We start from the raw sequence: 27961 nt of genomic DNA, 5'->3' as shown, positions 1-27961 counted from the left end.
TTCAGTACCCTTCTGTAGACAGTAAGTTTGTCTTGGACAGCTATTGAAGACATTTTTTGTTTATGATATAGGTAGTGGCTCCAATCCTTTTCGGCATCTGGAGAAGAGTGCTGTCTTACAGGAGGTATGACTTGGAAGTATATTGTGTTCTTTCTTTCTATTCCATTTTGGAATGGTGGGCAGAGAGCCTCCGGAATATGATGACCCGAAATAAGAATTGAAGGATGTAATAATTGTGTTCGGAAAATACAGACCTGAGGGAAGAGGAAGAGGGGTTAACTTACCATAGGAGGGTCTAGAGCTTACAGAAACGCAAAACTGTGTAGACACTCTGCCACATGTTGATAATTTTAAGTAAAATGCCAAAGAGATGTTTAGCACAAGGTTACTGAAGGAAGTTAAAGATATTAAGCTAATTATATTCAGATGATATAGATAAATATTACGATTCTTAACACACATAACGCCCATAAAGTTGAAGTACTAGATGTAAGGGAAGGAGTTAGTATAGACGGAATATAAAGACCAAAGTGTATCGTATACTGTGATAAATTGAAAACTGTAAGCAACTAACATTATGTGGATGTTGTGATCAAAATATGTAATAGTCTATTTGATTAAAGTTGATCTTTTGTAATATGATAGAAATGACAGAAAACATGCTGTTTAAAAATGTTTTTCGTTCCCACAGGCTCGCATATTCAATGAAACACCCATCAATCCAAGAAGATGTTTGCATATTCTTACAAAGATTCTTTACTTACTGAACCAAGTAAGCTATTTTGATTTTCCTCAGATTTGTTTCCTGGAAAAGAAATACATAACATTCAGTGAAGTACTTTTTGGAAAGTATAGTTAATTTCTTAAAATTCACTCAATTTAAAAGTATATAGTGTTTGATTAAGGTGATGATATGTAAAACTTCTTGAGGACAAGGATTATGACATATATTTCTGTTTTATTCATGAGGTACTAGACCAGCTAAGCACATAATAGATTATCAACATTGATTTGAATTTAACAAGTATTAATGTTAAAACATGTTTAGATTTGTTCAGCGGTCTTTATGTCCCTCCAAAAATACAGTACAAAATCTTGGACAAATCCCAGATATTTTACTTTTTTTTTAAGGGGGAGGAGTATAATAGTGATGTTTTTCAAGCTTTGATTTTAATGCTTAGGTTTTATATTTATTATTCCTACTGTACCAAGCCAGGTGATATGATTCTGAGCTTAACCATTTTGGGCCTTAATGTCCTAGAAAAGGACTATAGAAAATATATTGAGGATTATGATAATACCTGTTTTATAGAGTTGTAATGATTCCACAAGATAATGAACGTAAAGCTCTGAGAATAATCCTGGATGTACACATTCAGGAGTAGTTTTCATTCAGTCATTCGGCAGATATTTATAATACACCTACTGATTCTTTTTTAAAAAGATTTTATTTATTTATTCAAGACAGACACAGAGAGAGAGAGAGAGAGAGAGAGGCAGAGAGAGACGCAGAGACACAGGCAGAGGGAGAAGCAGGCTCCGTGCAGGGAGACCGACATGGGACTCAATCCCGGGTCTCCAGGATCATACCCCTGGCTGAGGCGGTGCCAAACTGCTGGGCCATCGGGGCTGCCCACACCTATTGATTCTAATGCACTGTTTTAGGCACTGGGGATATAGCAGACAAAAATCACCAAAACTATTTGCCCTGATGAAACATAGATTCTGCTTGTTATTACTGTTATTTTATTTTTCTTGTGTTTTTGATTGTTTTGTTTCAGACTAAAAAAATTTCATGGAATGTCTAGGACCTTAAAAAATATGAATTTGTTTTTTAGATTCACACACACATGTACACACAAATACACATACATATATACTTCAGGTGGTTAATATATGGTGTTAAGAAGACTGTGGTTCCTACTTGAATTTCATGAGAATATCTTATTTTTACTTTATTTTGCAAATGGAGTCTGAGCAACAAGTTAATTTTTTTTTTTTTAAGATTTTATTTATTTATTCATGAGAGACAGAGAGAGAGAGAGGCAGAGACACAGGCAGAGGGAGAAGCAGCCTCCATGCAGGAAGCCCGACATGGGACTCGATCCTGGGTCTCCAGGATCACACCCTGGACTGAAGGCATCGATAAACTGCTGAGCCACCTGGGCTGCTCAACAAGTTACTCTTACATAAAATATATTCTTGTACAAACATCATATCCTTCTGTGGTACCATATTAGAAACATTTAAGGCAAAGTCAGTTTGATTTAATTTTTCGTAGCACACAATGTGTCCAAGTTGGCTAAATCCATTACACAAGCCTAGTTTTGAGTAGTTGAAGGTGTGCTGAATAGCCTATACTTTTGTATCGACTAGTACTTCTTTGATGAGCAGCTCATGTTGAAACATTTCATTATCTTGATAAGGAAATTACGAGTATAATCTGATAAATAAACACAGTCAGCTACATAAACAGGTTTGGGAACCTTAGTTTTACCTTTGGCCTAATTCTTGGTATTGCTTTATGGAAAAATACTTTTACATTTCTGTCACAGCAACCTACTCGTATATTCTGAATTTCAAGTCTAAAAGTCGGAACTTAGGGTTTACTGCTGTGACTAAAAGGCGCATGGACTTCTGTCTATTCACTAAGTATTTATGAGAGAAGTCTCTTGCGGATGAGCATGTTGAGCACTCTGATTTAAGTAATTGTGAATTCTTATATTTTGTCTTTCATCTTCAGCTTTTAAAGCTGTTCATCAAAAAAAATTTTTTTAAAGATTATATTTATTTATTCATGATAGACATAGAGAGAAAGAGAGAGGCAGAGACACAGGCAGAGGGAGAAGCAGGCTCCATGCCGGGAGCCTGATGTGGGACTCGATCCCGGGACTCCAGGATCGCGCCCTGGGCCAAAGGCAGGTGCTAAACCGCTGAGCCACCCGGGGATCCCCAAAATTTGTTTATTCTTATACCCATGACAGATAGATTGAAAACTAGTTATATTCCATGTGAGATCTGAAGCCCTGAAAAGTGATTGAGCCTAATGCATTATGAAGATTGCTTTTAATGAAATTAAATATTGAAATGTTTTGTTTTGAAATATTTGAAAATATTTGAAATTTGAAATATTAAATGGCCTCAGGTGGTCTGTAATCTGGAATTTTTTGACTGTGAGTGAAATAGGTTATCTAACATCTTGCTACTTAAAAAAATGGCATTCCGAGACCAGCAGCATTTGTATCACCGGGAGCGAGTTAGAAATGCAAAATTTTAGGCTTCACCCAGAGCTACTGAAGCAAGATTCTGTACTTTGGCAAGATCCTCAGGTGATTTATTTAAATATATTAAAGTTCTGATCCAAGGTATCTTCCAAAGCCTTGCTTTTATATAACTAATCTGGTTCGTGCCCTTTCAGTTGGTCCCTTTGTTTTTGTTTTTTGGATTTGTAATATATAGTTCTTCACAACGTAATATTTGTTGTACTACAGTATGTCAGGCTTTGTGCTGGGCATTAGATTATAGGAATATAAAAGGTGTGATCTCTGCTTGTATGCAGTGTAGTAATAACATGCCATTCTGATTAGGAACTCAACTTGCTACTACTTTCTACCTCTTTGTAAATTGTGGTTCTCTACCTGCTAAAAGGTTAGAGACTACTATTCCAGAGCTTTTTATAACATGGTGTGTGATACTGAATTATTTCAAATAAGGAGTGGACAAAATGGCCATGCAGGTTTATAAATTAAAAACCAGAAAAATAGCTTAGAGGCAGAATGTTTACAAAGAATTTTCTTGTCAAGTTCTAAAAGATTTTTGCAGAAATAAAGAGAAAGTCCTTAATATACTTTTGTTTTTTTTTTTTTTTAAGTTTAAGAAATTGTTTAAATTTTCCCTAGGGGGAACACTTTGGAACTATGGAAGCCACAGAAGCCTTCTTTGCAATGACTAGATTGTTTCAATCTAATGATGTAAGTATATTTTATTCTTTTAGACTGGAAAAGCTCCTTTTATTATTTTACCTTGGGGAACTTAAGAATGTTCCAAATTAGAAAAGGTTGCTTGAAATATTTAAAATTATATAAACATTATTTGTCTTCATAAAATTTTTTTTAAAATTTTTATTTATTTATGATAGTCACAGAGAGAGAGAGAGAGAGAGAGAGAGGCAGAGACACAGGCAGAGGGAGAAGCAGGCTCCATGCACCGGGAGCCCGATGTGGGATTCGATCCCGGGTCTCCAGGATCGCGCCCTGGGCCAAAGGCAGGCGCTAAACCGCTGCGCCACCCAGGGATCCCTGTCTTCATAAAATTTTTAAGTGTTCATTAAAGTCTGTATGAATATGAAAGATTGACAGATAACAGCACAAAGCTGTTCCTTCACAGATCTCATGCAGTCATAAAAGCTGTTCATATCCAGCTTGTGGCATGCCATTGTGAAAGTGGACTGGTGTGGAAGTCAGTGGACGTAGCTACCACATCTCTAAGTTCCTAGTCAAGTTTCTGGTGGGCCTGGGGTTGCTGTTAGCAGGGCTGGCTGGTGAGAAGAACAGTCAGATGCAGAGTGGGAAAGAGGACATGGAGTAGGAAAAAAGAAGAGTAAGGACAAACTAAAGCTGCCAGCACCTCTGCATTTATTTCTCACTGCCTTAAGACACCCTGACTTTCAGAACATAATGGCTGCTGCTTTACTTCTGTTTTCTCTCTTTTTTTTTTTTTTCTCTCTTTTTTAATTTAATTTATTTCTTCATGAGAGAGACAGAGAGAGGCAGGGACATAGGCAGAGGGAGAAGCAGGCTCCCTGCAGGGATCCCTTGTGGGACTTGCTCCCAGGCCCCCAGGATCACAACCTGACCCAAAGGCAGATACTCAACTACTGAGCTACCCAGGCACCCTACTTCTGTTTTCTAAATGCGGTGCGTTTCTCTTTTGCCCAGCTCTAGCTCAGAACCTACAGGGAAGGGAGTTCTGGGAGATAGACTTCTCAGCTTTCTGTTGACATAAATTGTCCAAATCTTGCAGTATTTTTGGTATGTACCACATATCTTCACAGGCCACGTTTTGTGCCCAACCCCCAGGAACTTCTAGGATTTGTGTGTAGTTATATGTTTGGATAATGATAAGCTTCCGGGGTCGATCTCAGGAACTCTGCAATCTCTCGTAGGGCAACTGTCTTGGTGAGGCTATAACACATTCTTGAGGCAAAGGGAGACTGATTTCCTTAGAGAATGAAGAGCTGCTTCTACTTTCAGAGGAGGCTTGGGGAATTTAGAGGGTTTAAGGTACTCAGTTTCATCAGAATCTGCCTGTATATCCCCATCCCAATTTTCAGGGTCCCAGTCCTTCCCAATCCCAAGGTCTCCCTTTAATCCAAGATGCTCCACAGGGTGTCTATGGAATTTTCATTGTCTTTCAGCCACATGGAGGGTTTGCTTTTCAGAATTCACAGCCTTGCGTCCACATGACACAGGCTTTTTATTATGGTGTTATGGAAGACTTCTAGTCCGTTACCCAGACATTGAGCTGTAAATTTAAAACTCCGTATTCATTTCTTTTACTAAGTTCTCCAGTGTTCTTAGTAGCAACTACCCCATTATATCACATTTTTACAAAATATTCTATGGCAGCAACTACTGGGTTACCCAAACCTTGTCTTTTATAGGTCCCTAATGATGCTTCTTTGCAGGTGATGATTTAAGTATTTTGCTTCTGCATGCCATGGACTACGAGTTTCTTCTTTACCACTAGAAACAGGGTCATTAATGCCTTTGATCAAATCAGAGAAGCAATTTCAGATTTCTGTTGTTAAGGTCCTGTTTCCCTTTAATCACTTCCTGTACCAGAAATTCAGAGTTCAATCAGGAAGGCAGAACCACTGTGATTATTATAGGTTTATGTATTAGAAGAGTGAGACTAGAAAGCCAGGCATTTCAGGCTGCTGGAGTAGGGAGAAGGACTATTATAAAAGTTATGGAAGGCTGTCGCCTCTTTGTGGTTCTGTGGCTCTGTGAGTTTGCGGGCCAAAGTGCTGTTGCTCAGAGGGCTGGCGGCTGGAAAGAAGAGCTGGCCAATGGAACAGGGAAGAGGATGCAGAGCAGGGAAGAATCAGAATGAGGACAAACTAGAAGCCTCTAGCACAGGGGTTGTCTTAAGAAAATAATGCATGCAATAGTCTTCCAGAAAATGGATTGGGGAAATGTAGGTTGTTGGACAGTACGAATGACCCCTTGGAGTTAGTGGTCATGAATTGAAGGTATTACCTGGTAGCAGAGTGAATGTTTTTCTCCTGCTACAGGCTTCAGGTTGCGGTGTGGAATGGTTAGAGATTAGATTTAATCAGGGTTAGGGTTTTGCCAGGTTAGTAAGCAGAGGGAAAAGCAAGGAAGTTGAGTGACTGAAATATTAACTATGGAATCTGGTTAGGAGGCAAGTAAGGACGGGGACTGTTTGGGACAGTAAAAAGTTGATCGAATTGATGGATTGTAGATCCTGATGGCCTGAAAGGGCTGCTGGAGTTGGGAGTGGTGGCTAGAGAGAGAAATACCTGGAAGTGGAAAAATGAAAATAATGATACTGTTAATTGTTGGGGATGATAGTAGAAGTGGGTGATTGCAGAAGGAAGGAGAACAGGACCATTGGAGAAGAGGCCAATTCTACCCAGTGGTTAGAGTTTTAGAAATATGGTCTGGATGAATATTGAAGTCACCCATAATTATTACTGGGATAATATTGAAGATAGCGATGGTGAACAAGGTACTAATTTTTTTTTTTTTTTTTTTTAAGGGAAGTAACCAGAGGTCTAGATATATAGCCAGGAGTGGTGGCAGGTGATGCAACCTCAAGGCATAAGCTTTAAAGGCAGAAATTTTTAGGGGTGAACAAGGTACAGTGAGAAAGGCAGTATAGAGATTTTGAACAGGTAGTGAGCTTCCCCACATTCAGGTCTAGTGGATGAGGGTTGAAGGAGAGACACAGCCACCAATGGGAGGGCTGTGAGGGGGTGGTTCTCAGGGAGGAGCCAGGTTTTAATTAGAGACAAGATGGGGACTTTAGGAGAAGAGTTAAGGATATAAGAGATTTTGCTGATGAAAGTGCCAGAAAACATGGTGGAGGGTTGGGGAATTGATAAGGATGGAAAATAGATTAAGTGCTGTTCCCAGCTGTATGGCAAAAAGTGTCCAGGTGATGAATAATGACCACGGTATTTTAGGTTGTTTGTAGTGACAGGAAAATAACCATGTACAGCACACTGTGATTCATTTTGATGATCACTTAGGCAGAATATGGAATTAAGGGTGTATTTTTTGGGGGGTAAGAAAGGGAGGTGGGGATTTTGCTGGTAGCATGTGGAGCTTCGTCCTTTAGCAGAGGGTAATTACTATCTTGATATTGGTAACCTCCTACAAAGGTTTACATCTATATATATTGCATATATTTGTATCCATAATCTATACTTAGTATAAAAATATTATCACTAAGTGTATTTTTTATATATTTATTTTTTTGTATCACTAAGTGTATTTTTTTGTATCACTAAGTGTATATTTTTATATTTAAAAATGTAAGTGGGGGCACCTGAGTGGCTCAGTTGGTTAAGTGTCTCCTTTCTGCTCAGATCATGATCCCAGGGTCCTAGGATCGAACCCCATGTTGGGCTCCCTGCTGAACAGAGACTCTACTTATCCCTTTCCCTCTGCCCATCCCCACCCTCTACTTGTGCACTCTCTTTCTCTTTCAAATAAATAAATAAAATATTTAAAAATATGTATATAAGTGATTGGGGTACCTGGTTGGCTCAGTTGGCTAAGTGGCTGACTCTTGATTTCAGCTCACGTCATGGTCTCAGGGTCCTGGGATTGAGCCCTGTGTCAGGCTCCATGCTGAGTGCAGATTCTGCTTGAGGATTCTCTCTCCCTCTTCCTCTGCCCCTCCCCCGCATTCTCTCTCTCTTTCTCTCAAGTAAATAAATCTTAAAAATACATATGTGATCATATTATTATTGCAGTTTTCAAAATCAATGTTTTCAAGATTACTCTCTTGCTACACATACTTCCACTTTATTCAGTTTCGCTGCTACATGTATTCCCAGTGTGTTAGTATACAGTATTTCTATTTATTTGTCCATTCTCCCATTGGTAGATATGTGTTGCTTCTACTTCTTTGTCATTACAAATGATGTTATACATAATGCTTATGGACATGTCTTGTGCACATACTAAGAATTTTTCTGGGATAGATACCTACGACTGGAATTTCTAAATAATGCTAGTTATTTGATCTTATCAAGTTGATCTTTAACTGATCTTGTACTAATTTATACAGACATTGCTTCAAATCCTTACTTGTTCCTGATAATTTCTTATTATCAGACCTAAATGTTTGCTATTCAGAAGAATGTGAAATGGCATCTCTTTGTAGTCTTAATTTGCATTTTCATGATCATTGCTGAAATTGAAATTCTTCCTATGTATAGTGGCCATTTACTTTCTTCCTCTGTGAATTGTCTGTTCACATTCTTTGCTTATTTATATTTCTCTTGTTGACTTATAGGAAATTTTTTTTTATTTTAGTATTTACAAAAATAGCTTTACTGAGTGTAACTTATGTATAATAAAATTCACCAATTTTAAGTGTACGATTCAGTGAGTTTTGACCAGTGTATGGAGTCCTAGAACCGTCCCCTCACTCCGGATACAGAAGCCTCTCATCACTCCAGAATATGCCCCTGTATCCCTTAATTGTCTGACTCCTGTCTCAACCCCTAGCACTTAGAAGTCAGTGATCTACTTACTGATACCACAGTTTTGCATTTTCTAGAATTTCACTTAAATTTAATCATATAGTATGTAGGCTATTATGACTTTTATGTCTAGTTTCTTTCTCTGAGCTTATGGCCTTTGAGACTGATCCAAGTTTTTTGTGTGTATCAGTAGTTTCTCACTTTTATTGCTGAGTAGTGTTGCATTGTATGGAGGTAGTCTAGTTTACTTATCCATTCACAAATTAATGGATATTTGAGATGTTTCCAGCTTATGTCCATATTATGGACAAAGCTACTAAAAATATTGAAGTAGAAGTCTTTGTGTGGACCTGCTTTTATCTTCTTTGCTTAATATCTAGGAGTGGCATTGTTGAGTTCACATTTCCTTAATGATGAATGTATTAAGTAAGTATATGCTTATTTGACATCTGTATATCTTCTTTGGTGAAGTATTAGCTCAAATCTTTTACTTTTTAAAAAAAAATCATGCCACTTGTCCTATTGAGTGATAAGTTGTCTTTATATTTTCTAGGTACAAGACCTTTATCAGATAGGTGTTTTATAAAAATTTCCTTCCAGCATGTGGCTTGGATTTTCATTCACTTGTACTGTTGTCTTCTCCATTAAAAAAAAAAAAAAAAAAAGGGCAGCCCCGGTGGCACAGCGGTTTAGTGCTGCCTGCAGCCTGGGGTGTGATCCTGGAGACCCCGGATCGAGTCCCATGTCGGGCTTCCTGCATGGAGCCTGCTTCTCCCTCTGCCTGTGTCTCTGCCTCTCTCTTGCTCTCTCTGAATGAATAAATAAATAAATCTTAAAAAAAAGTATAATTTTCATAGAATAAAGTCCTTTTTAGGGTATAGTTTTATGATTTTTGACAAATGCATATAGTAGTTATTATCACCGTTGCAATCAAGATTTAGAATGTTTCCATCACTCCAAAGAATTCCCTCCTGCCTCTACATATGATCTAACTATCCTCAGCCCCAGGCAGCCACTAATCTCTTCTTTCTGCATAGTTTTGCTTGTCTGGGAGGTCATAAAAATGATATCATACCATATAAACTCTTTTGAGTCACTTTTGTCTATGTTATTGTTTACATGAGGGGTTTGCTTCTTTTTATTTCATTGTAGTATTCTATTTTATGGACGTACCTCAGTTTGTCTGTTTGCTGTAAGACTTGTGTGCTGAAAGTTACAATACTGCTGACAGAAATTAAAGAGACCTGAATAAGGGGAGATAACCATGTTTGTGGAGCAGAAAACACAATATTACAATGTTAATTCTCCTCAAATTGATCTTCAGATTCAACGTAATCTGAAGGATATTTGGTTTGTTACCAGGGTTTGATGGCTATGAATAAAGTGGCTAAAAACATTCGTGTCCAAATTTTTATTTTTTATTTATTTTTTATTTTTTTGTGTCCAAATTTTTAAACATAAGTTTTTATTTCTCTTGGGTCAGTTCTTAGGAGTGAGATTGCTGCTGGGTGGTATGATAAGGTGTACACATATTTAACTCTGTAAGAAGCTGCCAATCCCTCTTCGATTTCCACCATCATTGCTGTTTGAAAGTTCTAGTGACTGCATTCTGGCTAGCTCTTGGTATTGTCTTTTTTTTGCCTTTTTAAATTTGTTTCTTTTTATTTATTTAAAAAAGATTTTATTTATTTATTTGACAGAGCACAAGCACACAAGCAGGGGGAGTGGCAGGCAGAGGGAAAGGGAGAAGCAGGCTCCCTACTGAGCAGGAAGCTCGACATGGGGTTGGATCCCAGGACCCCGGGATCATGACTGGAGCTGAAGGCAGATAGATGTGTAACCGACTGAGCCACCCAGGCGCCCTAAATTTGTTTCTTTTTAATTTTAGCCATTGACTAGCTATATAGTGGTATCTCTTTGTAGTTTTAATTTGAATTTTCCTAATGGCTAATAATCTCAAACATCTTTTTGTGTGCTTTTTTTGCTTTGTATATATCTTTCATGCTAAAGGATCTGTTTATATCTTTTTGCCCATTTTTAATAATTTGGTTGTATATTTTCATAAGTTTTGAAAAGTCTTTGTGTATTCTGGATACAAGTCCTTTATCAGATATATTTCCTAAATATTTTCTTCCCATCTTTGGCTTGTTTTTTCATTTTTTAGTCTTTCAGAGAACAGAAGTTTTAAATTTTGAGGAAGTCCAGTTTATCAATTTTTTTTTCTATTGTGGATTATGCTTCTGATGTGTATTATAGAAATCTTTGCCTAACCCAGCATCACAAAGATTTTCTCCTATGCCTTTTTTCTAGGCATTTTGATCCATTTTGAATTAATTTTTGCATACGGTACAGGGTAAGGATTGGATTCCGCTTTCTCCTTTCACCATTTTCTCCTTTTTCTCCTACTTTGTTTTCTCAACAAATGGTACTGAAAAAAAAAAAAAGAAAAAAAAAACGGTACTGAATAGTTGCATGTCAGTATGGATGGAGGAGGGAGGAGGTTATTGAGTTACATTGGTACACTGGAACATTCTGTTTTGTTTCATTGATCTATATCTTTATTCTTCTTCCAATATTACACTATCTTGATGACTATACCTTTGTAGTAAGTTTTAAATCTGGTAGTGCATGTGTTTCTTTGTTTTTTCCCCCTTTTTGGAAAAAGTTTGGGTATACTGGGTTCTTTGCTTTTCCATATGAATTTTAGAATCAGCTTCCAATTCTATATTTTAAAATCTGTTGAAATTTTGATGGGGATTACATTGAATCTGAAGATCGGTTTGAGAATTAACATTGTAACATTGTGTTTTTTGCTCCACAAATATGGTTCTCTCCCCTTATTCAGGTCCTTTTAATTTCTGTCAGCAGTATTTGTAGCTTTCAGCACACAAGTCTTATACATATTTTGTGAATTTATCCCTAAAGTAGTTACGATTTTTTAAAATACTATTGTATTTATATTGTTTGTAAGTAGTTTCTAGAAATTAAATTGATGTTTTGCATATTGACCTGTTTCCTGTGATTTTATTAAATTCATTTATTAGTGCTAGGAGTATTTTGGAAGATACTTTAATTTACTTTTTCCTTTTCAATCTGTATGCCTTTTATTTGTTTATCTTTCCTTACTGTCTTCTTGCACTGTTGTACACTATAAATAGAAGTGATGGTAGAGGACATCCAGGTTTTGTTCTTGACTTATGGGGAAGGTATTTAGTCTTTCACCAGTAAGTATGGTGTTAGCTCATAAGTTTTTCATAAATGGCCTTTATCAGGTTGAGGAAGTTCCATTCTATTCCTAGTTTGCTGAGATTTTGTGTGTGTGTGTATGTGTGTGTGTGAATGGGTAGTGAATTGTGTCAAATAATTTTTCTTTTTTTTTTTTTTTTTTTTTTTTTTTTTTTTTTTTAAACTTTCTAAGTTTTTTTTTTTTATTTTTATTATTTTTTATTTATTTTATTTTATTCATGATAGGCACACAGTGAGAGAGAGAGAGAGAGGCAGAGATACAGGCAGAGGGAGAAGCAGGCTCCATGCAGGGAGCCCGACGTGGGATTCGATCCCGGGTCTCCAGGATGGCGCCCTGGGCCAAAGGCAGGCGCTAAACCGCTGCGCCACCCAGGGATCCCTCAAATAATTTTTCTATATCCATTGGATTATAATGGCTTTTCTTTTTCAGTATGTTAATATGATGAGGTTCATTTCTTTTTCTGGAAAATATAAAGTCTTTCATTATTGTTTGTTAAAATTTCTTAAGGATTTTTGAGTTTGTGGTCATGAAATATATTGATCTGTAGTTTTTTCTTATGAGATTTTTCTCTGGATTTTGTATTTGAGTAATGTTGGCCTTGTGGAACAAATTGAGAAGTGTTTCTTCCTTTCTTCCTCTTCTGCTTTCTGGAAGAGTTTTTGTAGAATCATTATTAATTTTTCTTGAAGTGTTTGATGGAGTTCAGTATTGAAGCTGTTTCTTTTTTTTTTTTTTCTTGAGAGGGAGGGGAGGGATGGAGGGAGAGGGCAAAAGAGAATCTCAAGCAGGCTCCACATACAGCACCTGAGGAGCCAATAAAGGGCTCCATTTCACAACCCTGAGATCATGACCTGAGCCAACGTCAAGAGTCAGACACTTGACCAACTGAGCCACCCAGGCACCCCAAAACTGTCTTCTGTAAGGGAAGGTTTTTGAAAATTGACTCCATTAAAAAGAAATGGATATGGTACTAGTCAGATTATTTAGCTTCTTCAGTGACCTCTGGTAGTTTGTGTCTTTCAAGAAATTTGTCCATTTCATGGAAGTTGTTGAACTTTGTTTCCCTAAAAACTGTTCATGATATTCTTTTATTTTTTTTAGTGTTTGTAGGATCTGTAGTACTGTCCCTTTTTTCATTCTGATACTGGTAAATTGTATGTTTTCTCTTTTATTCCTGGGAAGTTTATCTGGAGCTTTATAAACTTTATTGATCTCTTCACATAACCAGCTTTTTGTTTCATTGATTTTTCTCTATTAATTGCTTTTCTCTTCCAAACTGCAAAAAAAATTGAATACTGAAAAATCAAGCCATAGAAGAGGGAAAGAAAGAAAGAAAGATCAATCAAGAAGGACAAAAATAAATCATGTAAGATGGTAGATATAGACCCAAATATATTATTATCTACATTAAATGTAAGCGAAGAACAGAAAGAATGTTTATAAAAATTTACTATATACATATGTGTGTGTGTGTATATCTATCTATCTATCTATCTATCTATCTATCAATCTATCTATCTGTTCTGTTCTGTTCTGTTTCTAGCCACGATGCAGTTAAGGGATCAGGTTTACCCTGCTACTGGAGACACCTAGAAAACCACACAAAATATATTACACAGTAGTTTTCAGACATTAGATTAACAAGTTTCCCAGGATTGTGATCTCAAGAAAAAAGAAAAACAAAGTGAGCTCTAGGATTGCATTAGCTTATTGCCCAGAGTCTGATTACAGGTATCAGGTCAGGAAGGGCACACTGAAAAGGAGCCTAGTTATCTCTCTGAGTTGAGAAAACAGAATACCAGGAAGCCAACCAAGAAAGCCGAATTTGTAGGGCAGAGTACTAGAGAGGGAAGAGGTCAGGGGAGAGGGAGAGAAGAAAGGAAGGAGGGCAGTTTCAGAAATTTGCTAAGGGGTTCTCCTTAAATCTTTGGATAAGAATTGATCTGTGCACGCATAAAAGGAAACTACCCAATGCCAAAGAAAGAATCACCAGAACACAGGGCTGAGAATAGTTCCTATTCTTTACGCTTTTAAGCTTAAAAAGGCTTAAAAGCAAGCCTCAAAAGTAAAAATCTGAGTCCAGGTAACTTGTTGGTGATGAATTTGTTACAATTCATAATATCTGAAGAGTAGAGTACAATACCATGTAAAAGAATACAACAAAATCAAGCACCTAACAACATAAACTTAACAATGTAAACCATCCAATAAAAAATTATCAAGTAAGCAAAGAAGCCGGAAAATGTTATACATAACCAGAAGAAAAATGGATCAATAAACCCAAACCCAGAAATGATAGGATGATGGAAGAAGCAGATAGTGACATAATAGCGATTATATATAGAGCCTATATGCCTAAGGATATAATAGAAAGACATAAGAATGAGGAGCAAAATGCAAGGCATCCAGAGAGACCCAAATGCACGTTCTAGAAGTTAAGGGGAAAAAAATTTATGTGAACTTGCATATATAAAATGAAAAATAGACCTCATGGGGTTAAGCTGATTAGAGACAGGGAAAAAATCAGTAACCTTGAAGACAGAAACTATCCAGAATAAAGTCAAGAGAGAAAAAAAGACTGTATAAAAATGAACAGAACATTACTGGGATAATAGCTTGGAAATTCTTTTAGTTGTTTCCCTAGAAATCGCAACATGATTATTTGCCTTTCAGAATTTAGTACTCATCTTTATCTTGTACCTGTTTGTGGAAGATTTGAGAACCTTAGGACACTTTTAATCTTTATGTATATGAATATATAAACATATATGTGTACATATGCATACACACAAGCACACATACATATGTATATCATAACACATCCTTTCTTGTGGGTTGTTTTGGTTGTTGTTCATTGAGATTTATCCATGTCCTTAGCACTTTTTAAAGAAAGCCTTTATTTTTATTTTTATTTTTTTTAAAGATTGTATTTATTTATTCATGAGAGACACACAGAGAAAGAGAGAGGCAGAGACACAGGCAGAGGGAGAAGCAGGCTCCATGCAGGGAGCCTGACATGGGACTCGATCCTGGGTCTCCAGGATCAGGCCCTGCGCTGAAGGCGGTGCTAAACCACTGAGCCACCGTGGCTGCCTGAAAGCCTTTATTTTTTAAGAGAAATTTTAGGTTCACAGCAAAATTAAAAGGAAGGTACAGAGATTTTCTGGGTACTCCCTGCACATACAGACACCCCCATTAGCAACCTCCTTTACCAGAGTGATGAATTTGTTAGAATTCATAAACCTACATTGACATGTCCATAATCAAAGTCCATAGTTTATGTTAATATTCACTCTTGGTGTTAGACATAATGTGGATTTGGACAAATATATAATGACATGCATCCATCATTAAATATTACACAGAGTATTTTCACTGACCAAAAAAGTCTTCTGTGTTCCATCTATTCATTCCTCATCTAACCCCCAAACCCTGGGAACCACAGATGCTCTTACTGTCTTCATAGCATTGCCTTTTCTAGAATGTCATGTAGCTGGAATTATATAGCATGTATCTTTTTCAGATCAGTTTCTTTCACTTAGTAATATGCATTTAGTTTCTTCCATGTCTTTTCACGGCTTGATAGTTCATTTTCTTTTTAGTGCTGAGTAGTACTCTTTTGTCTGGATGTACCACAGTTTTTTTTTTTTTTTTTTTTTTTTAATTTTTATTTATTTACTCATGATAGTCCCAGAGAGAGAGAGAGAGACAGAGACACAGGCAGAGGGAGAAGCAGGCTCCATGCACCGGGAGCCTGATATGGGATTCGATCCCGGGTCTCCAGGATCGTGCCCTGGGCCAAAGGCAGGCGCCAAACCGCTGCGCCACCCAGGGATCCCTGGATGTACCACAGTTTATCTATTCACCTACTAAAGGATATCTTGATTGCTTCCAAGTTTTGGCAATTATGAATAAAGCTGCTATAGAGCACCCAGCTGGCTCAATCTGTAGAGTGTACAACTCTTGATCTTGGGATTGTAAATTTGAGCCCTATGTTGGGTGAAGAGATTACTTTAAACATTTTTTTTAATTAAAAATAAAATTTAAAAAATGCTATAAATGTCTGTATGCAGGTTTTTATGTGAGACATAAGTTTTCAACTCCTTTAGGTAAATACCAAGGAACATGATTGCTGAATTGTATGGGAAGAGTATATTTAGTTTTGTAAGAAATCACCAAACCATCTTTCCAGTTCGCTGTACCATTTTTATTCCCACCAACAATGATTGAGAGTTCCTGATGCCCCACATCCTCGTCAGCATTTGGTGTTGTCAGTGTTCTGGATTTTGGCCATTCTCATGGGAATGTAGTGGTATCTTGTTTTAATTTGCCTTTCCCAAATGACATATGATGTGGAGCATCTGTAATATATAAACAACTCTAACACTTCAATACTTAAGACTTTCATATATAGTCATTTGTTCATGTTTAAGTGAAGTGTCTTACAGTAGTCTTTGGCTCATTTTTAATCAAGTTGTTTTTCTTATTTTTTACTTTTAAGAGGTTTTTGTATATTTTTGGTGACAATCCTGTATCAGTTATGTATTCTACAAACATTTTCTCCCAGTCTGTGGCTTGTCTACTCATCCTCTTGACATTGTCTTTTGCAGAGCAGAAGTTTTTTTTTTTTTTTTTTTTTAAGATTTTATTTATTTATTTATGACAGAGAGAAAGAGAGAGAGGCAAGACACAGGCAGAGAAAGAAGCAGGCCCCACGCAGGGAGCCCGACATGGGACTCGATCCCAGGTCTCCAGGACCAGGCCCTGGGCCGAAAGTGGTGCTAAACTGCTGGGCTACCGGGGCTGCCCAGAAGTTTTTATTTTAATAAAGGCTTCTCTCTCTCTCTCTCTCTCTCTCTCTCTCTCATAAAAGCGGGGGTGGAGAGGATGCCTCTTCGCTCAGTCGACTAGGTGTCCAACTCTTGATTTTGACTCAGGTCATGATCTCAAGGTTGTGAGATCTAGCCCTACATCAAGCTCCATGCTGGGCGTAGAGCCTGCTTAAAATTCTTCCTCTCCCTCTGCTCCTCCTTGCTTCAACCTATATTTAAAAAGGCTGGTTTATTCATTATTTCTTTTATGATTGTACCTCTTTTGAGGTTTATCTAAAAAGTCATCATCATACCCAAGGTCATCTGGGTTTTCTCCCATGTTTTCTTCTCAGAGCTTTACAATTCTGCATTTTATACTTAGGCCTGTGATGTGTTTTGGGTTAATTTCTGTTGAGAGTGTAAGGTCTGTGTCTAGATTTTTTTTTTTTTTTTGCATGTGGATATCTAGTTGTTCCAGTATCATTTGATAAAGAGACTATCTCTGCTCCATTGTACTGCCTTTGTTCCTTTGTCAAAGATCAATTGACTGTATTTATATGGGTATATTTCTCAGCGTCTATTCTCTTCCATTCATCTGTTTGTCTCTTCTGCAGCTAAGACATCATACTGTCTTACTAACTGTTCACCACTTTTCTTTCACTCTCCATTTCTTGGTATATTTCTGAGTTATCTAGAATTATTTCCTCTGAGCCTGAAGAACATACCTTTTAGAATCTTGTCCTTCCTAAACTTTGGATACTTGTAGGGCCTATGGGCCTGTACTTCTGTGGCTATGAGGTGTTTGCTTTTCTACTTTGGCGTCTATGAATTTCACTTCATTTTACCGTTGGCTACATAGTTAAACTTTTTGCTCCTATTTTATTCAGCATTTCTGTGTTTATTTAGGCAGTATATTTCAGTGGTTACCGGCATATCTTTGCCAACACTTTGTATTATCACTCTTAATTTTAGCCATTTTGGTGGATGTGAGGTAATATCTGAAATATGGTTTTATGTATTGCTCTGATGACTAATGTTGAGGGTCCCACACCCATTTTTTGTGCTTTAGCTGAATTTTTTGTGTCTCCAATTTTTTTCTGGTTTGTGGTAGATTTTTATTTTGGGGGTGGGTGAGGCAAATTTTCTTCAGCTCTGAAGTTTTGGTTCTTTTTGTTTTCTTCTCCTGGTAGCTTCATATGGCTCTTATCTGCCCCATTCATCTGACCTGGACTGGCTTTCTCTTTCTTGGGGTGATTTTTTTCTCTGTTCAGTCACCATGAGAATCCTCACTGTTTTCTTCTCTTCCCTTAATGGGCTCAATAGTCTCCACCGAGTTCTTTCACAGTTTGGAGTCTGTAGCTGGACTGATGTATTTGAGTTTCACTATGTATAAGAAATGTGAAGTTGCTGGTAGGGAATGAGGCTGGGCAGGCCAGAGGAACCAGTGCCCATAGTGTATGAATAAACCAGAGACCAAGTGAGTAGGAGCATAGATAAAACTTTACTAGTATTAAGTGAACAGTTACGTTGGACCCAGATATCCAAATAAAAATCTTGATAATTGAAAATGGAAGTTGGTTATACAATCACACACACTTTAAGGAAAAGCATCTGTATATGCTGGACTGAGGATGATACAGAGTCTGCATGTCTCTCCATCCATATACTTAAAGAATTTTAAAGATACACTTTCTAGGATAAGCTTTTAATACTTGGAGAAACCTGTCTTTGGATTCACATTGTCAAAGTTTAGATCTCTGTATAAATATCATTTTTTAGGGCAGCCCAGTGGCGCAGCGGTTTAGCGCCGCCTGCAGCCCAGGGCGTGATCCTGGAGACCCTGGATCGAGTCCCATGTCTCTCTGCATGGAGCCTGCTTCTCCCTCTGCCTGTGTCTCTGCCTCTCTCTCTCTCTCTCTCTCTCTCTGCATCTCTATGAATTAATAAATAAATAAAATCTTTTTTAAAAATATCATTTTTTAATTTTTAATTTACATTTAAATTTTTTAACCTAGATGTTTTTCACTGTGTCAGTGCATCATTTACCTGTTTAGGAAACAGTAGTGTTCTGAATGTTTTCTCATCCAGATATTTTTAAAAGGATTTTTTTGGTAGATGAGAATCTTATTAAGAATGACCTAAATGGGGGGGTGGGAGTGAATGGGTGACGGGCACTGGGGGTTATTCTGTATGTTAGTAAATTGAACACCAATAAAAAAAAAAAATTAAAAAAAAAAAAAAAAGAATGACCTAAATGTGGGCAGCCCAGGTGGCTCGGCGGTTTAACGCCACCTTCGGCCCAGGGCATGATCCTGGAGACACAGGATCAAGTCCCACATCAGACTCCCTGCATGGAGCCTGCTTCTCTCTCTGCCTGTGTCTCTGCCTCTCTCTCTTTCTCTCTCTCTCTCTCTGTCTCTCATGAATAAAAAAAAGAAAGAAAAGAAAAGAAAAGAAAAGAAAAGAAAAAAGAATGACCTAAATGTATCTACTTGAGTCTCTCACTTTATTTTTTTATTTTTTTTTTAAATGTATTTTTTTAAGATTATATTTATTTATTCATGAGAGACACAGAGAGAAAGAGAGGCAGAGACACAGGCAGAGGGAGAACCAGGCTCCATGCAGGGAGCCTGATGTGGGACTCAATCCCCAGACCCCGGGATCACACCCTGAGCCGAGGGCAGGCACTTAACCGCTGAGCCACCCAGGCGTCCCGAGTCTCTCACTTTAACTGTTTAAGAACCATTTCCTTGTAGTAATCTGCTGCCTTTTATAAATAATTTTTCAGCAAACACTGAGAAGAATGTGCTACCTTACCATCAAAGAAATGGCTACAATCTCTGAGGATGTGATAATTGTCACAAGCAGGTATGTGAATGGTCAGAGTCTTGCATGGGGTACTTATGTATTTAATAGAATAATTGTTGTTCCTTTTCTATTAACTTTACTTTTTGACTATAAGAAAGCAAATAGGAATTTAAAAAAATCTTAAAGCATTCTTTCCTAAAATGTGGTTTGTCATCATGTGAAAACCATGCCCATCTGATAAAGCAGTCAAAAGGTTGATGCTAATAGATTTGCTGATACGTTTTAAATGTTCATAATAATATGTAAACAGAACCAAAATGTAAATGACACATTAACATAAAATATTTACAATACTTTATACAATGAGTATAAATGAGTATACAATAAGTATTTCAAAGGCTAGTACATATATTATGTAAAGAACTCTTCTACTTCAAAAAAATTCCAGTAATAATTCATAAAATAACCAATATAAAGGATCTGATTATTCTTTTTTTTATTTTTAAAATTTTTTTTCGGATCTGATTATTCTTAGTCATTCTCACTAGTAAGCAAAAAACATGTAAATTAAAAACGCAAATGAGTTGTAAGATTTTTACTCATCAAATTGGCAAAAGAGAAAGAAAAAAAAGCAGTAGGTGCTTGCACAAGAAACCGACATTCTTGTATATATAGGAACAGAATAATAAATTGATCAGTTTTTTTAAAAAGCAGTTTGACAGCATTTAGATGTTGAATATTTGAAAAGTTTTATCCCTTTGACTCCGTAATACCACATCAATGGAACTATGCTCAGAAGATAATCAGAGATAGCACAGGAAGACTTACATATAATGTTCATTGGGCAGCCCCGGGATCGAGTCCCACGTCGGGCTCCCTGCATGGAGCCTGCTTCTCCCTCTGCCTGTGTCTCTGCCTCTCTCTCTCTCTCTCTCTCTCTGTGTGTCTCATGAATAAATAAATAAAATATTTTTTAAAAAATTTAAAAAAATGTTCATTGAAACACTGTTTACACTAGTAGAAAGGGTAAAATGATTTAAATGTCTGCCATTGTTAAATATAATTTAAATAACCATGTTTTAATCAGATTATGGGATTATTTTAATTTTTTGAATATGAAAAAGTCCTCAAAAAGTACTGAATGAGAGTTGGATTTAAGTCTGTGTGTTTTATATATAGTCTCTCTTTTAAAAATATTTTATGTACATATATAAAAAATATATGGATGGAAATATGTTGATATATTACCAGTAGGTCATCTCTGGGTGTTTGGGATTGTGGCTATTTATTTTCTTAAAATTTTGAAAATTTCCAAGTGTTTCAGACTTTTATTAAGTACATATATATAACAAATATAATATTTGTATATTATATAAAATTATATATATGTTTATATAATATATAATATTTGTTAAATACGTATATATAATAAATGTTATTTAAAGAAGAACTGCCTTCCTAATTATTAATTATAATTCATTTAAGTAATTTGGCTTTTGTATAACAGCATAAATTTTGGAGGAGGGTGCTTGTTTTTAACCAGCAGTTGTATTAGATCTAGTTTCAATTAGTTAAAGCTTTCAGCTGAAAATAACGGAGAGCCAGATGTGTTGGTTTCAGTAGTGTAACAGTGTGAGGGCTGGTGACTCTTGAATCTCACATTATTGTAAAATAGATGCCTGAATTACTGGCAGTGCCCCAGTCAAGGTGGGAGGGGTACCGGGAAGGGGGCCAGGGAGGACCAGCACCATCTGCCTCTTTCATCAGGTATGCAGTAGCTTTTCCCAAGGCAATTTGTAGATTTCATTTGCCACAGCTGTGTTACACGACTATCTTTAGGCCCAGGAAAGTGATTATTTAGCTTTTAAAGGCCAAGGATTAGGGGCAGGCAAGGGAGAAGGAATTGAAAATGGGTATTGGATTAGTTAGCTAACACTATCTATCTGCCACGAGTAACAAACTGAAAATCTTCACTTAGATTGACATACTCACTAAATTTTGGAAAAATTAAAAATAGTTCAGGGTTTTTTGTTTGTTTAGCTGTTAGTACTTCCCTCTGAATCCTGTTAGGCTGCCATGAAGTGTGGCTTGCTTCTAGCTCATTTTAAGTTGATTAGTAGATGTAGTAAGCAGAATAATGGTCCTCCAAAGATCTCCCTAGCCTAATTCCCAGGACCTGAGAATATGTTAGGAATATTACACCGCCAAGGGGAAGTAAAGTTGCCAATCACAAGTAGGGAGAATAGAGTGATTATTCAGATAGGCCCGATAAAGATAAAGGTCCTTAAAAGCTTAGAAGAGAGAAGCAGAAGGGTTGCTCAGTCAAGACATGTGACAATGGAAACAGGTCACAGATGCAGTGTTGCTGGATTCAGAGATGGGGGAGGGGGGCTGTAAGCCAAGGAATGTGGGTGGCCTCTAGCAGTTAGAAAAGGCAAGGAAATGTATTCACCCCTATAGCTTCCAGAAAGGAATGTAACCCTGCTGACATCTTGATGTTATCCCAGTGAGATGTGTGTTGCATTTCTAACTTACAGAACTGCAAGATAAAGAAATGAATGTGGTCTTAAGTCTCTAAATTTGTGGTAATTTGTTACAGCGGCAATAGAAAACGAATTGATTTTGTAACCTATAAGTGTATCAAATCAACACTTTGCATGCTTTAAAATTATACAGTGTTCTATGCCAACTATATCTCAGAGTTGGGGGAAAACTACTGAGATTTTGGTACCTGGAAGTGGGTGCTGCTGTAACGAATACCTGAAAATGTGAAAATGGCTTTGGAATTGAGCAGTGAGTAGGTGCTGGAAAAATTTGGGGGAACATGACAGAAAAGAATCTCCATTACCTTGAACAAAGCATTAGTGGAAACCTGGATGCTGATGACCTTGGTAGACTCAGAAAGAAGCGAGGAGCAGGGTAAACATTTCTCACTGTAGAGAACGCTCAGATCATGTGAACATACTGGTAGAAATATGGACACTAAAGGCGCTGCTGGGGAGGTCTCAAGAGGAAATAAGGAAGGTGACAGCAACTGGAGGGAAGGGGACCTTTATCCTGTATTGGCAAAAACCTTAGTAAGATTGTGTCCTGCAGTTATATAGAAATAGGACTTGTGAGCTTGGATGTTTAACTGAGATTTCCAGAGTGTCAAGGTGTGGCCTAGTTTCTTTTGACCACTTAGAGTAAAATTTGAGAGTAGAGAAATAAATTGAGGAGATGCCTGTTAAAGAACCAGGAGTTCTTTACAAATATCAAATCATTATGTTGTGTACCTGAAACTGATACATTATATGTCAATTATACCCCCCCTCCAAAAAAAAAAAAATCAAGAGTTCTTGATTTGGGAAATATTCAGCCTACCCAAATGACAAAGTGTGCTAAGATCAAGAGATTCAGGGGTGCTTGGGTGACTCAGTGGTCAAAAGCGTCTTCCTTCGACTCAGATCATGATCCCAGGGCCCTGGGATGGAGTCCTGCATCAGGCTCCCCACAGGGAGCCTGCTTCTCCCTCTGCCTCTCTCTGTGTGTCTCTCACGAATAAATAAATAAAATCTAAAAAAAAAAAAAAAAAATCAGTAGCAAAGTGTGCTCTAGAGGAAAAGTCAAAAGAGTTACTCTGCAGGCTTTTACCAACACCTCAGAAAGATGAAAAGGTAAGAGAGTCTTCACTCATACACAACACTCTGAAGAGATCAAGGATGGGTGTGACTCAGATTCCCTCAGCATCTAAGCAGAAGCCGGAAAGAGATGGGACTGTTTAGACAAGATCTGTGGCAGAGTCTCCTGTCTAAGGGAGTGAGCCCCTAGACTTACGTGGTAGTCCCACAGGCTCTTGAGAATCTTTCAGCAGCAGCACCACTGCCAGCCTGGACTGACGGGGACAAAGAGCAGATAAAGTGAAAGAAGGTTGTCAGAATCCGATTCTACAACAGGATACTGGCCAAGAACACTCTTGAGCTTTAAACACATGCCTCCCTGACAGAAAAGGAGGATGGCGCTGAGGGCAGGAGTGCAGGCCCATAGTGTGGATTTGAGAACAAATGAGAAATCTGCTGGCACCTGAAACCTTTTCCAGTTTGCTTGGCTGGATTTCAGAATTGGTTGGGATCAGTGACCTGGTTTCATTCTATTTTTTTTTTTTTTTAAGATTTTATTTATTCATTCATGAGAGAGACACACAGAGAGAGGCAGAGACACAGGCAGAGGGAGACGCAGGCTCCATGCAGGGAGCCCGATGTGGGACTCGATCCCGGGGCGGAAGGCGGCGCCAAACCGCTGAGCCACCCGGGCTGCCCCCATTTTCTTTTTGTAAACAGCAGTGTCTGTAAATGCTATCCTGAGGTGGCCCGACCCATGTATTTTGGGAGCAGAGAACTTGTTTTCTAGCTTCACAGGCCCACAGGTGGAGAGGAATTTCGCCTCAGGAGAGTATGCCCAGTTGCATCTGTGCCTAACAGATGATTTTGATGATAAGGTTAGGATTTTTGAATCAGTGAGATTTTTGATGAGATTTTGGACTTCGCGTCGGTGCTGTGATGCATTAGATCTGGGGGCGTCTTTTTTTTTTTAATTTTTTTTTAATTTTTATTTATTTATGATAGTCACAGAGAGAGAGAGAGAGGCAGAGACACAGGCAGAGGGAGAAGCAGGCTCCATGCACCGGGAGCCCGACGTGGGATTCGATCCCGGGTCTCCAGGATCGCGCCCTGGGCCAAAGGCAGGCGCGAAACCGCTGCGCCACCCAGGGATCCCTGGGGGCGTCTTGAGATGGGGTGAATGTATTTGCCTGTGAGAGGGAAGCAACCTTGCTGACATGGGGATTTTATCCTGGTGAGCTCTATGTTGGACTGCTAATCCTTGGAACAGTAAGATAATAAATTTTTATTTTAAGCCACTAATTGTGGTCATTTGTTATAGCAGGAATAGAAAACTATTAGAGTAGATGACCACTGTGCATATGTGGACAGTTGTGTGACCTGGCTAAGAAACCATGGAGATTAAGAAAACCTGAAGGCAGACACTTCATAAAATAGTATACAGATGGCCAATAAGTACATAGAAATGTTCTCAATATTATTAGCCATCAGGGAAATGCAGATTAAAACCTCAGTGTGAGGGGATGCCTGGGTGGCTCATGGTTGAGCATCTGCCTTCAGCTCAGCGTGTGATCCCGGATTCCTGGGATCGAGGTCCTGGCAGGAAGCCTGCTTCTCTCTCTGCCTATGTCTCTGCCTCTCTCTCTGTGTCTATCCTGAAAAAATAAAATATTTTGAAAGAAAGAAAGAAAGAAAGAAAGAAAGAAAGAAAGAAAGAAAGAAAAGAAAGAAAGGAAAGAAAGAAAAGAAAAGAAAGGAAGGAAGGAAAGGGAAAGGAGGGGAGGGGAGGGGAGGGGAGGAAGGAAGGAAGGAAGAAAAGAAAAAGAAAAGAAAAGAAAAGAGTAAAACTTCAGTGAGTGGGTTCCATACCCACTAGAATCTCAGTTAAAATAACAAAACCTGACAACACCCAAATCAAAAGAGTCTGCTCCACACCAAGTATATTGTAGGTGGGAATGTAGAATGATATAATCGCCTTATGCAGAAAACTTACAAAAGGAAAAAAATAATTTAAAGCCCTGAAAGATGGGGTGTGATCCTGGAGTCCTGGGATCGAGTCCCACGTCGGACTCCCTGAATGGAGCCTGTTTCTCCCTCTGCCTGTGTCTCTGCCTCTCTCTGTGTGTCTCTTATGAATAAATAAATTAAAAAAAAAATAAACAAAGCCCTGAAAGACTCAAAGTTACTTGAACAAATGTAAATATTTTTGAATGGATCAATTAAACATAAAGATTTCAGTACTCTCTAAATTTGTAAATTCAGTACACTCTAAATGAAAAAATCAACAGGCTATATATTATGGACTTAGAAAAGTTGATACTAAAGTTCATGTGGAAAAAACAAACTTTTAAGAATATCCAGGAAATAACTGTAAAAGAAAAACTGCTCTACAGGTCAGTGAAGTATTAAGGCCTGAGCACGTAAAACTGTGGTACTGACTCATGAATACACCAATGGAATAAAATTGTGTGATAACTTTGTAATGAGTCACCTTGGCCATGGTGATCTGCATTTTTAGAATTTTCTGATACAAATGGAAAGTATAGAATTAGACCCAAATACATGTGGAAATTTAATATATGACAGAGTGGCATTTCTAATCACTGGGGGTAAACATGTACTTCTTAATATATGATGCTGGGACAACTGAGTTGTCACTTGGGAGAATACAATTAGATCCATATTTCGCATCCTGTACATGAATAAACTCTGAATGGGTAAGGGATATAAATTTGAAAAATGAAAGCATACGAGTACTAAAGAAAACATGAGTGTATTCCTCTTTAATCTTGTTGTAGGGAAAAGCTTTGTTAGCACTGCAATTCCAGAGGCAATGAAAGAAAAGACTGATAAATTTAACTACTTGAGTTTCTCTTAATTACATGGCAAAATCATGTAGAAGATCCAGGGGTTTTCTCGGTAGATCTAAGTTGTACAGTTTCTTATGTTCATGGTATCCTATGCGACATTGCCACTCATTTTATGGCAAAAGTGGTGTGACAGTAAGCTCATGATCTATTCTGTGAGCCAATAACCTAATACAATGACGGGATGACCTATTGAATGCTCAGCTGAGGTAATATGTTAGAGATGGGACCCTGTTTAGTTGGAAAATTCTCTAGGATGCAGTCTATATGTTAAATTGATGGTCAGTGTAGTGTATGGTACACAGTGTAGCGTACGGTCCCAATTAATACAATATGTGGTTCTAGGAATCAAGAGGTGGAAATAGGACTTGCCCTCTCACCCTTGCACCAATCACCCACTTGTTGAATCTATGCTTCCCATCCCCACACAGAACATGGGTTAAAGGCCCTGTTTCCCAGGGGACAATATATTTTTTAAAGATTTTATTTATTTATTTGTGAGACACACACAGAGAGAGGCAGAGACATGGGCAGAGGGAGAAGCAGGCTCCATGCAGGGAGCCCGATGCAGGACTTGATCCCGGGTCTCCGGGATCACACCCTGAACTAAAGGCGGACGTTCAACCACTGAGCCATTCAGGGACCAGGTGTCCCTCTAGGGACGATATTTTCAATGATGAATGAGGGGAAACATTTAACCCCTTGACTCCTGATTCCCACTGTTTGACGATGGCTTTCAGCACAGAAATACCCCATACTTCTAGATTTATGTGTCTGAGTGATAAGTTGGCAACCACAGGCACCCCATACTCCAGTGTCAGAGAAGTCCTGGGGCAGACAGTGAGCCAGTTGGCATGTTTGAAACGATGACTACTGTTAGGCCACTTTGTATTATTTATGCCAGTGGACCAGCAGATAAAGACAAGAGGGCTGTACTCCTAGAGGTAACTGACCTTGATCACTGTCAAGGCTTGTTGCTATACAGACATGGAAGAGAGGACTGTATTTAGAATTCAGGGTATTTCCTTGAGTATATTTTGATGTGTTCATGCCTGAGACGGTGGTGAAGAGAGGATGGGGAACAACCAATGGTCCAGCCCTGGTAAATCTCCAACAAAGAGCTCAGATCCTTTGGAATGAAGGTTTGAGTCACTTACTAGACAACTGACCAAGATGAGACAAAGTGCTGGCTAAGAGTGAGCGAAATAGAGAATGGGTGATTATGGGAAGGAGATGGTGACCATAAACGGTGACTTTGGAATGTATTGTGTAGCAGCAAGGATTATACCATACTCTGCTAATTTTCCTGTTTCTTGTAGAGATAGTGGATGGTTACCATCTTGAAGACTCGGTGATAGGGTAGATTTAATGGAAGACATGTTCAAATTTGAGAGGTGCAAAGGATGGACTCTCCTGGGTGCTGCTGTTGAGCCACTTCACGTTTTCTCAGGCCTTCTCTTTGATCCCAGCTGTGCTTGTGGTCAGCTATGCTGTGCAGGGGCCAGCTCCTTGTGTCAGTAGTACCTCACTCCAAGCATACACTGAGTGTTTCACTTCTTGCCCTGCAATTTCTCTGGCACTCCAGTTTGGGTGCTCACTTGGGACTCACGTGTGGGAGTTAACATGTGAATGTTAACCGAATGGGGAGTTAACACTCTGGGATTAACTCTCAGCCAGGGTCTAAGACCTAGTGGGTCAATTCTTTCTTCTTCATCCCTTGGAATTGTGCTTCCCACATGTCTTTCACAAGGCTCCTTAATTTCTTTGTATTAGTTTCCCTCCTTCTTTGTTCACCTCCCTATCTTCACTTCTCTTCCCTCAGAGCACATTCCCAAATGAACTTACCTGTCTGTAAGCCTTTGTCAGGGCAGCCCAAACTAAGACTGCAG

General features: G+C 38.2%; 1 protein-coding gene across 2 annotated transcripts in view; it reads left to right on the top strand.

The window, feature by feature from the left end:
- Positions 1–27961, top strand: part of COPG2 (COPI coat complex subunit gamma 2) — a 114950-nt gene that overhangs the window by 1312 nt on the left and 85677 nt on the right. Inside the window, exons 2-5 of one of the 2 annotated variants that reach the window (XM_072784582.1) lie at positions 72–124; positions 692–772; positions 3900–3971; positions 19587–19666. In XM_072784582.1, coding sequence (XP_072640683.1) covers positions 72–124; positions 692–772; positions 3900–3971; positions 19587–19666 — 286 coding nt within the window. Of the gene's footprint in view, positions 1–71; positions 125–329; positions 562–691; positions 773–3899; positions 3972–19586; positions 19667–27961 lie in introns of those variants that run through there. The other variant, XM_072784583.1, reaches the window with a different exon arrangement.

The sequence above is a fragment of the Canis lupus genome, chromosome 18 (genome assembly GCF_048164855.1).
Source record: "Canis lupus baileyi chromosome 18, mCanLup2.hap1, whole genome shotgun sequence".
NCBI classification, from domain to species: Eukaryota; Metazoa; Chordata; class Mammalia; order Carnivora; family Canidae; genus Canis; species Canis lupus.
Note: the sequence above shows the minus strand (reverse complement) of the source record. Positions and strands in the feature narration are given on the sequence as shown.